Below are 15,761 nucleotides of genomic sequence, written 5' to 3'. Positions count from 1 at the left end.
TCAAGCATTACTTGACTGCTGCCAGTTAGCGGGTGGGTGATGGGGTGCGATGTACTGGTAACTGTTCACTGTTTGACTCTTCGTAAAGTGATCGTCTTCGCGCTCAAGTTCTTGGGCTACCAAAGCGAAGGAGCTATCCCCCCTGCAGAGGAACAAAGCTTGGTGTTGTTTGTTGCTATGTCGAAAGCACAGTTAATGTTCTGCATAAAAACATTTCCAAAATCCCTAAGAGGGCAAAGACATTTCTATTTTACGTAATGTATGTATATTTTTAATATTTTATAATATATATATATAGCATAATAGATCAATACAAAAAGGACAAAAAGAAAAACAAAAACTAAGAAAACTAAGAAAAACAATAAGTTTTATTTACTGCGCATAAGCTGCAAGTAAATAGAACTCATGAAATAAGTTCAAAAAGTTTTGTCTACATTTTACCTACTACCATGCTTTAAACTTTTAATTTTATCTTAATTTATATATATATGTAAACTATTCAATAGTTTTTCTGTATTTAATTTCCACCCGCTTCTATTAGTGTTATGTCAATTAAGCAAAATTCTCTCGTCTATGTGTGCGTGTGTGAGAGTTACAAACTAGTTTTGTTTCATAAACTGGTATGTGTATGCATCCTAAATTAATTGTATCGTAATGTAATGTATCTTTGATGTAATGCTAATCATCTTTGCCTCCTTATCATCGCCATCATAAAAACTTGACCGGAACTTTTTTGCTTTGTATGAACAAATCTAAATACTAATACCAGATGTATTGAGTGACACTTAATAAATAGTAATGTATTTAAAACTCACGATTTGGCACGAGCAACGGTACTTAAACTTAGAACTCTTTGCACTTCTACTTGATTGGTTCCATAATAGCAGAGTCCAAACATAAGTCCACGGCAGAATGAACCCCAAACACTTAAGCGTTTCGTCAAGTCCAGCCGGAGACTAAAAAAGAGCGATTTTTTATTAAGTTAATTCTTAATTGAAATTTACAATTACATTCAAAAGAAATCATATTTAAAATCAGGCAATTTAATATGATGTATTAGAAGAAAACATTCAGAAATAATTTGACAATACTTGTAAAATGTCTATAAATAAAACTATAAATCGGGGGAAAACTTCGATGCCAAATATTTGGTGAACAAAACTTCGCGACCAAAACTTCTCCGATCCATAACTTTGCGACTATAAAACAACGCTGATTTAAAACTTCATCAAAGTAGAACTCAGCAGGCAGGGGTGTAGCTAGAAAGAATTTTTTAGAACGAAAGAATTGTCTAGTGAAACAACACAAATAATAAACACTTATCGTTATGTTAAAAATTGTTCAATGATGGACATTTTTCCTGTTAATAAATTTGATCACGATAATCTGTCTACAAACAGCGTTTTCAGAAACATGCACTGAAATCTGATGTTCATAAAACAATGAGAGATATGCAGTGGGCTTTTGTTATTTTGAACTTTTAATCTGTAATATTTTCTTTAAAAAAACTATCTATAAATTTTTAATCAGCTTGTCTCAAAAGCTTTTTTTAGTGATATAGATATCGATGTAAGGATGAACAAGCCAAATTGTTACATTATAACAAGAAAAAAATACTATGCTTTGAAAAGGCAACTAAATACTGCTTCGAATTTATAAGTGGTATTTTAAAATTCTAAAAATATTGTTACATTTCGTTCACAATGAATGAAAAAATATTATAATACTTTGTTAGATTTCAATTTACTTTTAATTGTTAATGTAAACTATTTGTTAATAACTTTTGGTGTAAAATTTTTTTAAGACAGCAAGCCAAGTGTTGCCTTCTCTTTAATTGGATAGTAACCTTTTCTCGATAAATCGCAGATCGTCGGGCTAACGAAGCGGGGGTGCCATCCCCTCCGGAGAGGATCAAAATTGCTATGTCGTGTCTTCGGATCATCCTCCGGGATGTTTCCCAGGCCGTCGCCAACAGTCCATTGTGCAGCTCTAGTGCGACGTAAATTAACAACAACAACAACATCGATAAATTGCTAAATTATAATGGGATACTTGCAAGTGACGTAGTGTGGGTATCTCTATCCTGATTGGTAGTTGAAACGGGGCATTTTTTTATGTTAAGAACTGTTCTTTCCATTCTATATCGAGTAAGCCAAGCCCATCAAGCATCAATTCTCTTAAATGATACATTCTATATTTTTACACAAAGATTATTTTACAAAGATCTCAATTCTTTTACTATATATTTCTTACTTACACAAATTACTTTGTGTAATTTATGACACAAAGACAGACTTTTTACCCTTTAGAATATAAACGAACTAATTATAAATTGAAGTTGCCACGCACACAAAACGAAAATATATCACGGTTACTATAAAATACATAAATAATAAATCTAAGTTAAGTAAAAAACGTAGACGAGGAAGAATTATATTTCAATAATTACGGCAAATGGTGATAGGGTATTGTATATAATTAACTTCACATTAATTAACATTCTGACTTTTGTGAAGAATTACACATGCCATTTTGTGCTTAGCTTGACATTAACATGCCATTTTGTGCTTATATACGATCAGCCGGTGCTGAATTCATAGTTCACATGTGTGGGTATACATAGTCTTCTTCTCATTGAAGTTCAAGTAACCAATTGCTTCAATAACATTTACTGTATGAAATATTATATATGTATTAGTTATTTAATAAACGAAATAATTAATTTTAAAGTGCACTCGATATTTGAAATAGTTTTTTTTTCTTTCTGTAAGTAGCATAAATGTTTTATAAACTTCTGACGCCCCCTAAGATGGTAGTGTCATATAAGCATATTTAATTAATTTACATCATTGTAACCTAGGTTGCGAGCTAATTATTTCTCTTCATGCTAATTCAAATTTTTCTAAAAAACACTCCTCTCACTTCCCCGGACTCATAACGCAACGAATAACTCAGCGCACATTATAACCTAATGAATAAAACGAAATCACAGGAATGCTTAACTGTAGGTTATATTATCCTTTTAAAATTCGTAAACATTGTTGTCATCTTGTACAAATTGTATTTTTGGTTAATTTCATCCCAAGATGCAGAAAAACTAACAAATTATATCAAATTTACAAAAAATTATTTAAAAAATTAAATAAATATGGAAATGCAGTCAAATTAAAATCAAAACTTACTTCACAATGCAAATTTAAAATGTGTATAAAAATATAATTCAAATTTCAGTTGCTTATTAAAATCATTATATAATTCTTATTAATAATTGAAGTAATAAAATATTTAAAAAAATGCAATTTAATATTCTTATTTCATTAAAATTAAACTACACTGGTTATCATAAATTAAGGAAAAATCACAAAAATAGCGATAACTCTTTCAAAAGTAAGCCAAACCGTGCAAAATTTGCATATGTTGTCCACTAAGAGTAGCTGAGTAAAATTGCAATATGCAAATTAGTGGCGCTGCACTCGGCTTACGTCATCTGCCTGGAGCATAAAAGTCCAAGTTTGAGAGAAAGCACACAAATTTTACTGTGATTGCGACATTGAAAATCTGAGATAGCCAATTCGTAATAATGACCTCTAGGCATCATTTGCCTGAAGAACTACGATGGAGAGCCATCGGGAGACTAGAGGCAGGGCAGAGTCAATCAGAAGTGGCCAGATGGCTAAATGTGAGTCCATCTGTGGTTCATAGACTTTGGAGGCAATTTCAAACCACAGATTCGGCATCTAGGAGGTTCAGTCAAGGACGGCCAACTGTTACGACCAGTGCCGATGACCGATATTTGACATTAAGTGCACGCAGGAATAGAACCGCTACTCCGACACATCTTAGATCCTCTCTTGCTGCAGCCACCGGAAGGTTGGTGTCAACGTCAACTGTGCGCAGAAGGCTCCACGAAGGTGGTCTGTATGCGAGACGACCAGCCATTTGCGTACCGCTCACATCACGCCATAGGAGAGACCGTTTGCAGTGGGCCCGACAACATGTCCACTGGACGTCAGATCAATGGAGGCCTGTTCTCTTTACGGATGAGTTCAGGTTTAGTCTAGAAAGTGACAGTAGACGTTATTTGATATGGAGAGAACCTGGGACCCGTTATCATCCATCAAACATCCGTGAAAGAGATGCATACGGAAGAGGCAGTGTCTGTGTTTGGGGAGGCATATCCTTAGGAGGGCGCACATACCTCCATGTCTTTCCAAGGGGAACCGTGAATGCTCAGGTTTATCGAGACAACATCCTTGATGCTTATGTGCGCCCATATGCCGGGGCAATTGGTGATTGCTTCCTGTTACAGGACGATAATGCAAGACCACACAGAGCTCGCATTGTTGATGATTATCTTCAACAGGAAACAATTACTCGCATGGAGTGGCCAGCTCGATCCCCGGACTTGAATCCTATCGAGCACGTTTGGGATGCTCTAGGGAGGCGTGTATCTGCCATCAATCCGCCCCCTCAGACCCTTGCCACGCTTGCAACTGCTTTACAAGAGCAATGGCTCTCACTTCCTATTGAACTGATAGACCGCATAATTGAAAGCATCACACATCGCTGTTTGTGCTGTATTGCTTCTAGAGGCAATCATATTCCATATTAAAGGTACTTTTTCTATTGCAAACCAATACTTCCAATTTGTTTATTTTATACATGTGCTAATTTCTATACTACTATTAATGTCTGATAATTTCTTTTTATGTTGTTTAATACCTTACTATGTGTTGTATATTGTGGGTAAGTTTCATAAAATTCCATGTGTAATTTCTTGAGTTATCGCGATTTTTGTGAATTTTCCTTAATTTATGATAACCAGTGTAGTTTTTAGAATTATTAGTTATTATAATTTAACGCTTTCAAACATTAAATTTTCTAAATTTACATTAAGCGTTTTTTATTCTAGATTTTAAATTAAAATTTTAAAAAAAAAACTACAATAAATAATTAAATGTTTTCAAAAATCAGAATAATTAGGAATTAAAAGCTTCCGAGCATTGACTACATTTCTAAATTAATATTAATCATTTTTATTCTATTGTTTTAATTAAAATAATAAAATATAAAAAATTATTTAATTTAATATGTTTATTCTTATTAAAATAAAGTTAATTATGAACTTAAATTATATGAAATATTTTCTTTTAAAATTAATGCATAAATTAATTATAATTTAATGTTTAATAATTTCTGTATTTTCCCGATCGAAGTTTTGTCCATGCGATGTTTGTCCGCGAAATTTTGTCCATGTGAAGTTATGTCCACGCGAAGTTTTGTACATGTGAAGACCCATTATCTAAAACTATCATTCGAATTATATTTTAAAATTATAAAGTGCACTTTATTTCAATTTTATAAAAAGAGCAATAAAATCGTAAAATCAAACATTACTATCAATAGTGATTTGCGTTTTATCCATTTTAGATAAAAGATAGAAGTCTTATAAATTTTATGACTGTGGTATTATTTTCATTGAAATATGCTTAAATTACATTCATTAAGACCCATTAAAAAACTTTCGTGCCTGAAAAATTGTATTTTTTTTTAAATATATAATGCTCTGCATATGTGCCATCAGCCCAATAAAAGGACGAATCAGTTATTTGAAAATTGTAACATTTGTTCGATTTATTTAAAGATCTTGTAACTTTTATTCATAATGAAAACATATAATAAATCGCAAAAGGAATAATTATACATTTTCAAATATTCAAATTTGTCATATACACATCATTGCAGTGATATCACATATTTTTGTCACATACATATGGTAAACGAATGACTAATCCCAAATGGAATAATTAAAAGATTTTCAAATATTCGAATTTGTCACATGCATATCATTTCAATACATTTATATCACAAGCATTTGCCACATACATATGATAAACGTAAAACTAAATTCAAATTTAATAATTATAAGTTTTTAAATATTGAAATCTGTCTACAATTATTTCAAATTAAAGAAAAAAACAAGCGTAGTTTAAAAATTACTTAACATTACGTAGTTCAAAATTACCAAAATAGTATAATTCAATTGAAATCAGAATCCTTGACAATAGTAGAAAAATAAAATAAAATAACAAATATAAGCCGCAGTTTTAATAAAAAATGCTCACTGAAATGGTGCGTTTACTCACTTTTGGCCGGAAGTGGGTTAAAGTAATTATACGCACCATATTAGATACATTTAAAATAACCGAACAGATTTCTGAGATAACTGTGCGTATATGTACTCTAATTCTTGTGTACACTTAAAAATGAGAATACTTACTCAAAAAAATCATCTAATCGATTCCCTTCTCCTGCTCGTTGATAAATGTTAGTTACTCCTCCTGCATCTTTAATGCCAGCTATGTATAAAGCTGCGGTGCATGTTAATATAAGTATGGCTTGGAAAACATCTGTCCAAAGAACAGCTTTTAATCCTCCCTAGAAATGTTTCAGAACGTTTCTAAATGACACATAGGAATGACTCGAGGAAGCTATTTTAAAACCTTTCTTCCTATTAACATATTAACATGATAATGTATAGAATTCATTTAAATTCTATCTATTGACCATTACTTAAAAGAGAGCAAGTTTGAAAACTTAAAAGTACGTGAAGAAAACAAAAATTAAACTATTAATTAAAAGTGAGTATTATTTGGAAAAAACGCAACATTTATATAAATGAAGAAGACTTACTTTTATCAATTATTTTTAAACAGCAGCTTAACTTTACGAGCAAAAAACAACTTGAATGTCTATAGAATGTTACTATGAATACCTTCTTAGAAGAATTCAATCGTCACATTCATTAACCCCTTACCAATCGGTTAATTTTCAAGAAAACGGTCATAAAAGTGCCTATTTTTCTTATCCTATCACAAATAGACGTATTTGATTAGTGCTGTCATCTAGTTTAGAATAAACTAACTATCTACAATTACCTTAAAAATATCCTGGTACTGCCAGCTGGTGTGTAAAATGAGAAATAGAATGTTTTCCGGGCAAAAGAACTGAATTAGTTTTATTCTTATTGGCACGTTACTAATGAGCACTGAAGCCCAGAAATATCACGGGAGCGAGAAATAGAGGGCGAAACCTCACTCCGTCATTTTCACGGGAGCGAGAAGGAAGGGGTTAATTAGTTCTGATACTCTAATTAATAACTGCTAATATTGTATACACTGATTATTCAATGCTAATATTAAGTGCTCATATTTAGCGCTAATATTTAGTGCTAGTATTAAAATACATAACAATGAATAATTCAACAAAATAAATGTACATTTTAAGGTCATGGATATAAAACAATTGAGAAAAAGTGGGCGGGTAACCATATTTTGGGTAAATAACAAATCTCGTCAAATAACAAATCTCGTCAATAAAGTGGTTTCATTCTTTCACCTCTTAATGTTAATAATGTATTCTTTGTTTTCAGCCATTTTTCTTTATTTTCAGGAATTTGTTTCTATTTTCAGCCATTCATTTATAGTAACAGAAGTAATTATTCATATATTGAAAAAGCATTTGAAAAAATAAAAATAATGTCAAAGGATCAAGGGACATAAAAAATCTTAATTGTTTTATTTTTTTCACAAATAGCACACTTGTTTAAATGCTGCTAACAAGCTGAAATTTACATAGATTTGTTCTCTTTCAAATTAATAAAATAAGATATAAAAGTAAAAACAAAATATTTTAATATCTTAAAACTATGCTTATGATGTATATTTTTTTCTCTACTATAACCAAACCTTCATAGATCTCTTTTGTTTTGTAAAGAAAGCTTACGCAGTTTTTATCTAGTACTTAACATTTAAATTTTGTAACTTTTCATTATTTTTTCATCATTTACATAGAGACTCTATAAATATATTTGCATGAAATAAATTCCAAAATGCCTAAATTTTAAAATTTTTGATATGTAAAATAGATATACTTAAACTTACTATAGAACAATATATTGTGCAAATGATCCCCAATGATATCATGGAAATTTCAAGAGATATATCAGTGACTGCGCTCAAGGCTAATACAGATCCATACAGACAAGTAACCATATAAAACATCTAGAACAAAATTCAGTATGATTTAAATAAACATGAACAATGTACTTATGCAAACTATAAATAAATGTTGATTTTTTTAAATTACCATTTGCACAAGGAACAGAGTTGAGATAATGAACCTAATTATCTTTCCAAAACGCATCTCTAGGAACTGAAAATGTAATAAAATAATTATAAAATAAATAAATTTCGAAGGTAAAAAAATATATTGTTTTCAAAAAACATGTATCTTAAAGTGTTTCCCATGGACTTAAATGTTAATCAGAAGTTCGAAAAACACGGGTGGTTTAACCTACCTTTTCTTTTTCTTATTTTACCATTTATTTAAGTGATGAGAATGCAAAATTGCAGCATGGTATCAATAACAATCACTTGTTTCTGACAAAAAGCAAATTTCAAGTAAAATGAAAGAGAAATCACAAAACAATAAAGTAGTAATTAGCAGAAGAAAATAGACAAAAAACCCAGCTTAGAAAATGTAGCTAATGTAGGAGGCCTAAATAAATTAAAAGAAATACTGCACAACTACAGGCCATAGTGATTAGTGAGGTAATTTCCTGGGAAAGACTATGAACTGAAAATGATATCAAGCCATTTTGGACATCTGAGTTTGTTCTTTATTAGTATTAATTATTTAAATATAAAAAATTGAAAAACAAATTTTATTTCCTCAAATCTTCAGTACTAAATTTTGGTGGTGGGAGCGTAGTCAACGGCGTTAGAGTTGGATGAGGAACTGACGAAAATTTTATTCCTGAAACAATAACTGAAACACGAGTATTGATGGAAGGTAAAGTTACCTTTACTTAAATGGCAACAATGAAAAACTTGTGTGTGAAGAGATAGCAAACAAAATGCAGCAGCTCTCGACCTAATGCAAGTGCAGTAAACTTTTAATTTAATTAAATTTTCTTTTAAGTATAATTGTTTGCTAAAAACTAACAACGTTTGAACTTATTATAGTTTGTTTCAAACGGAGTTTTTACTACTATTGTTAAACACCATTTTTTTTCATAATTATGAAATATGAAGTACTCTTAATTAAGTAATTTTATTTCTTTAACGCATTAAGCATATTTGTTTGTTAAAACTAATAACGTTTGAACTTATTATAGTTTGCTTCAAACTGAGTTTTTACTACTATTACTATAAACCATTTTTTTTCATAATCAGGAAATATGAAGTACTCTTATTAATTAATTTGATTTCTTTAACACATTAAGTATATTTGTTTGTTAAAAACTAATAACGTTTGAACTTATTATAGTTGACTTCAAACGAAGTTTTTACTACTATTGTTAGAAACTATTTTTTTTTCTTAATCAGGATACATGAAGTATTCTCTTAACACAGTTTTATTTCTGTTGAATTCGAACAACAATTTTAAAATTACGAAGTATTCGATAATTTTAAAAATGTCATTTTAATTCCTCGTTTCCCATTTCAAAAGTTTATCATGAAACAAGAACAATAAATAATTTAAACTTTAGTGTCATTTAACTTTACAAGACACGTGAGGGGCAAAAATTCACTATATGCATGGTACTAAGTTACCATATTTTGTTGTATTTAGTTAAAGTTTTTTAAATAGGTAGTAATGTCATCACAAAAAGTAATTTTAGTTAAATACAGGTTCTGCAACTCTGATTACCCTATTGGTATTATGTATTATTCTTGTCTATTTCTAGGTTTTACTCTTTTGCTTTTGAGTATTTTGAATAATATTTTATCGATAGCTCAAAGCTAGTAGTATCAATTATTCACTGATAGCAATTTTTCGGAAAAAAAAATGGTTAAATAAAAATTTATTTAACTGTTATTGCACCAAATTTAAACAAAACTGTCAAATAACCATAAATAAGATGGTTTTCAAACTGTTAACTGTGAGAATAACGTCTTATTAACTTCTTTTACCTAATAGAGTTAGATAACAAGAATTTTATCACACCAACTAAGCCCACCTAATATAGCTGCTGGGTACGTAGTATAGCCGAGAGGATAAATCTGTTAGTCTCATGACTGACAGAACCGGGGTTCAAGTCCCAGCGTTGACATACATAACATTTGCTCAATTCCCTTCACATGAAGAGTTTCCAGTATCTTGCATTCTCTAATCCCCATTACTTAACTAAAAACCTAGCTCCAATTTCCAGTTAAATTTCTTTTTATGACTTTGAAGCCATTCTGATTCTAAATGGTAAAAAAAAAAATCGAACAGTTTAGTGTTCATGGTCTTATAACCATACTTGTAAACGGTATCAAAACCGTAAAGGTTTAAAAAAAATTACCGTAAACTTTGCGATTAAATTGGAGGAACTGACGGTTACTTCACTTCACCATATTCTTTGAAGGAAAACTCTAACAGTGTTGATATTTTACTTTTTTAAATAAAAGCAAACATATAAACTTTCTTTACAAAATTTTCAATTTAGTTTTGTTTTGATTAGAATAAGGAATGCTTTATAAGCGTAATTTATATGTTAACCTGCACACGTCTCCATTTACTAAACGGAAACTTTTTGGCCGGCTGGATTCGAACTCCCGCTCTCACGAGCGTGAGTCTACCACCCTGCCAACCAGGCTATCCTGGCCGGAAGTTTAAATAAAACAGAGAGATGAAAAAAACCTGGTAAAAAGATCAAATGACTCAAAACAATAACAAAGCGAACTTTCAAACAATGTTCTAATGCTTGAGCCGCAATGGCTCAGGGGATAGAGCGTTCGCCTTCTAATGAGGCAAACCAGGTTCGAATCCCAGTCGAAACGAATTCCACATCCGGCTTGACGTAAAATATCCTCCGTGGTAGACCGATCAAGGGTTAGAGTCCCCTTGCCGTCAGGATAACCATGGGAGGTTCTCGTGGTCTTCCTCTCCATGTAACGCAAATGCGGGTTAGCTCCCTCAAAAAGTCCTCCACGAAGGCAAATTTCTCGCAGGAGTTCCCTTGTCTTCTGGATTAGGTTCAAAATTACATGGTTACGGATTTGAACATTAGTAGTCGTAAATCCATAAAATTAGTACTGCTGTTCAACGACGGTTATATTATGGAATAAAATGTTATAATGCTTGCTTAAATCAATATCTAGCTTAAAATGATTTAAAATTTAGTGGCAGATGAAAGTACTTGGTTTTATACTTTATCTATGATATTCTATATATATATATATATATATATATATATATATATATATATATATATATATATATATATATATATATATATATATATATATATATATATATATATATATATATATATATATATATATATATATATATATATATATATATATAATATTCTTTCGTCACTCTTTATGTGTAAGTAATAAGGAAAAAGCTATGTATTTACCTCATAGATGGTCGAAACGCCACATTGAAAATACACTGGTATAAATACCCAAGATGCTAGAAGTACTCCAATTGAAAGACCAAAGGGAAGCGTTATGAAGCCTATTCCATATTTGTAAATCTCTGCTGGTACAGCAAGCATTGTTGTGGGTGATACGAAAGTTACAAGAATAGACAATATGACAGGAAGCCTACTCATCTTCTTTCCAGCCAATATATATTCTTTTGTGGTTTTTTGTTCACCGGATAATAATCTCGAAGCTATTCCAATACCTATAGATATTAAGAGTGAAGAACAAATTACAATGTAATCTGTTATTCCTAGGTATTTTCTGTCGAACATATTTGTAGAATTTCATGAAGGCATGTGATTAAAAATGTGTGCCTTGTTTTTTGGAACGAAGTAAATAGTAAAGTATTAAATAATGGACAATAAATAAAGAATTCGCCGCAGAGAAATGTAATAAACATGAAAAGCTATAAATTAGAGATGATTGCACAACTAATGAAGGCAAGGATAATTAGAAGATTTAACTCTGAAATGACTGTGAATTGAAAAATAGTGTCAATTAATTCCAGGCTTCTGGATTTATTTTTTGTCTCTGCCCAAGTATTTTGCCCATTTCTTGTGCTTAAATTTGTAGGCATTAAATTATTAAATTTAGTTATACAAAATTATGCTAATTTTTAATTTTTTTGTCTAATTCTTTTTTAGCATATGAAATTCGTATTCGTAATTAAAGAATTTGACATAAAAGCACAAAATGAAAGTGGTCATTTTGACCACAAGTCTGTTTTGAATTCCTAGTTACAATTGATTCATGCCAAGGATAAATGAAATTACTACATGCCTGATGTATTTTTAAATACTTTACATTTATATTTTATTTATTTTTATTTATTTTTTTATTAGAAAAGAAATATAATTTTTTCTCTCCATGAACTGAAAATTCTTTTGTAAATTTTCCATGAGTGATAAATAGAGAAGATTTAGAGTAAGTGATGAGTGATAGAGTAAGAGAACTTTATATTTGGTTTCTTGAATTTTGGTTCCGTTGCTAGTTTGTCATGCAAGATTGTTTGGTAAATATGCAACCAAGAGTACAAACAATTTAACACTGTGCTTTCTAGAAATCAAATAAAGACCCTATGGAAAGATTTGTCTATGAAAAGTTGATACTCTAATTAATTTAAAAGTAACGTGCCCATGTATGGTTGCTACCATTTTAGGTGTTGTGATAAACAAAAATTTTTAAAGCGTGTTCTCATATTTACTGTTTCGGTGCTATAGTTTTACTTATTAATTAATTTTTTCTTTACTTGTTTATTGACAGTACATATTTTTATACGCGTTGGAATCAATTTACAGCTTTATTGCAAAGCCTTTCGTTTAAAAAAAAGAGACATTTTGAATAATATATTTTTACTAATTTCTTTAAACAATTGCTATTTTGTTAAATATATATAATTTTTGAAAAATAACTGTTCTGTGCTTAGAAATGTATTTAGTTTACCTTAACACCAAAAAATGGTGGCGACAATGCACCAAAATGCTTTTTCGTGTAGAATAGACCAAGTAAACCTACGGAAGAATTTTTGCTGCTCATTATAATTCCCATTTTGGACTGGCCATCAAGAGTTCTTAGCCGTTATCCCATATAAAACGTTTCGATGATAATTTTAAAAGTAAATTTATTTAAGTGTCGAGCTATATATTTATATAATTTATTAAATGTAATTTATGCATTATAAATCTTACTATACGTAATTTAGATTTATATAAAATTCTGATTCATTGTTCAAAGATGCCAAGTTTTCAAATGGACTGAAATTCAATTCGTTCCCACAGCCATTTCTTCAATTAAAATAATTCCTTAAAAATTTATGTCGTACTACATGTATTAGAGTTTGAATATATTTTCATCACTTTAGTAATAAAGTTGATTGAATTCTAAATTTTTAATAGTGAACTTTAGGGTTTATTAAACTCATTCATGCGTTTACCCGTTATGATAATCTCTGGGAAAATGCGTGCTAAAGTAAGTATATATCCCATAACGCTGTACCACAGAAAGCCTATTTCAAACTAAACAAAAACATGTCTGAAAAAGAATAAGTAAGGCTAAATGAAATTCGGAATTTTCTAAAAAAAGTTTACTTGCAGAAGAACATTACAGAAAAAATTATGGAAGAAAGCATGATTTTTTTTTTTACAAAAAAGTACTATTGCTTTTGTATATGAGATACATAAACAGTTGAAAATCAATATAATGATAAGCAACAGCACACATTTAAAATTGATGTTTTTGCATCAAATCGCTCTTCAGTACTTTTTAAAAAGATTTGTACCTTACACGTTTTCCTTATTTCCACTAGATAGCTGCACTATGCATAAAATCATATCATTAACTGAAACATAGTCGCTGTTTCCCTTAACCGAAAAAATTCTCCTAAATAACTTAACAATGTAGCTCATCATTATTTTGTAACATGTCGCAATTTATACTGAAACATGACATCTCTGCAAGGAGCTTTTCCTCAGTATTCTTCTCAGAAAGGTATTCAGATTAGTACTCTTCTCTTCATTCTTTTCAGAATTTCTACGAGACATCTGCGTATTACACGGAAGCATTTAATTTTAATACATTGACATAGTTTTTTTTTGCTAAAACCCTCTTCTAAACGATTTGAAAGTGTGGTTTATGATTGTATTTCCCAAAATCTTTCAATTTTACCCCTGAACTGTAGAACTTAACCGCAGCACAAAACTGTATTAATTGGTCTCTCTGTCTGTGGCATAGGTTTATTAATATGGCTAATTTTGAATTTTTTTTAATGGAATTTACGAAATTATAAAAGTTTTAAGAATATCAAAAACTGAGACGTCAAAAAAAATCCCTGGACAATACTTTAAAAAACTTGATTGTCCGTAATCTAGTAAAAACTAAATTGGAGTTGAATAAATTGTTTCTGAGGCAAGGCATCAATGGAATTACATTTGTAAATAGTCCTTGTCTATTGCATTGCGTATTAGAGAATCTTTAAATTATTTTCGTTACGATTGAAAGAACGATTTATTTTCATATAGGATTACTTAGTTTCAAAAGTTTTCTAATACATAATCTGGAGCCGTGATGGCTCAGGGGATAGAGCTTTCGCCTTCCAATGAGGTGGACCGGGCTCGAATCCCGGGTGTGGCTGGTAGATACGAATTCGGTATCCGGCTTGTACTGACCACAGTACTGATACAAAAATATCCTCCTCAGTGGTAGAAGGATTAGGGTTAGAGCCCCCTTGCCGTCAGGCTAACCGTGAGAGGTTTTCGTGGTTTCCCTCTCCATGTAGCAGAAATGTGTGTTAGTTTCATCAAAAAGTTCTCCACGAAGGCAAAATTTTTCCCAATACTTGAGCCAGGAGTTCCCTTGTCTTCTAGATTGGTTTCACAATTGCAAGGTGACGAAGTTTAACATTAGTAGTCGTAAAACCAAAAATTGGGTCGGCTGTTCAACGACGGCTATGAAATAAAATAATACAGATGTTACTCAATGTTATTTTAAATTATAATTTCTGTTCATGAAAAATAAAAATTGTCTGTTCTGAAATTTTCTTCATATAGCTTAAATGTTTCCAATTTATCGAAACCAATTCCAACAAAATATACACTACCACCATATTTAATGCCCCCCCAATGTTTATGTTGTCAGTGAAAATGTCGACAAAGAAAGTAATTAATAATCCTTTCATATGATAATTTCCAAAATAGTATAATTTTAGAAGTCAGAAAAGGACAGCAGTTTGGAATAACACTTAAAAACATGAAATCTCTCTTAAGCAGGAAAAATCTTACTTAGCAGTTTCTAACACTCGCTTATTCGTTGTTTGAACAAGTATATGAAATTTGTTTTGAGAAAATGATGAAGTTGCATTAAAATGACTTGCGGCCATTTGGACGGCACAATTGTCTGTACTGAATAGCAACGTGGATTGTGTGTAGTTAGAAAATAATGTTCTAAATGATAGGACATCAAACTGTATACCACATTCAGGGCAAATAAAATGCACTATTGGAAAAATAATAAAAACGAAAGGCAATTAAGGGTAGTAAGTTATGCATCATGGTCGTTTATGTTCAGCTAAGTTCCATAAAGTTCCTTATGTAGGATTATGTAACCACTAAACTAAAAATTTTGTAGGTATATTTTAATGCATATTTTGTACAAAACTCGAACATTTTATGATACTTATTGTCTTATATCCATAATAAAGATCTGATGTCAATACTGTAAAAATGTTCATTAAAATATAGCAAAAAATATCAGTGAGGGAGTGAAGGTTATCGAAAAAATTTA

The 15,761-nt window shown here is 30.7% G+C and overlaps 1 protein-coding gene across 1 annotated transcript; it reads right to left on the bottom strand.

Annotated features, from left to right (window-relative positions):
• Positions 1–14,023, bottom strand: LOC147803061 (sodium-coupled monocarboxylate transporter 1-like). Its single transcript, XM_087152869.1, has 6 exons — positions 13,987–14,023; positions 11,414–11,685; positions 7,944–8,063; positions 6,281–6,438; positions 816–956; positions 1–175 (listed from the first exon to the last, which is right to left on the bottom strand). The coding sequence occupies exons 1-6, from the start codon at positions 14,021–14,023 to the stop codon at positions 1–3; spliced, it is 903 nt and encodes a 300-aa protein (XP_087008995.1).
• Between the last annotated feature and the right edge of the window lie 1,738 nt (positions 14,024–15,761).

The sequence above is a fragment of the Parasteatoda tepidariorum genome, chromosome 10 (assembly GCF_982258835.1).
Source record: "Parasteatoda tepidariorum strain Cologne lab strain chromosome 10, Ptep-v5.0, whole genome shotgun sequence".
NCBI classification, from domain to species: domain Eukaryota; kingdom Metazoa; phylum Arthropoda; class Arachnida; order Araneae; family Theridiidae; genus Parasteatoda; species Parasteatoda tepidariorum.
This window is presented reverse-complemented; position numbering and strand designations above follow the sequence as displayed.

What these genes read in the sequence shown, in the direction of transcription:
- LOC147803061 (XM_087152869.1), bottom strand. Translation starts at nt 14,023, where the DNA reads ATGTCTCGTAGAAATTCTGAAAAGAATGAAGAGAAGA. An exon ending in GCACAATATATTGTTCTATA is followed by an intron (nt 6,439 to 7,943) that starts GTAAGTTTAAGT and finishes AAACATTTCTAG; the next exon opens with GGAGGATTAAAAGCTGTTCT. An exon ending in CGATTAGATGATTTTTTTGA is followed by an intron (nt 957 to 6,280) that starts GTAAGTATTCTC and finishes GCTCTTTTTTAG; the next exon opens with TCTCCGGCTGGACTTGACGA.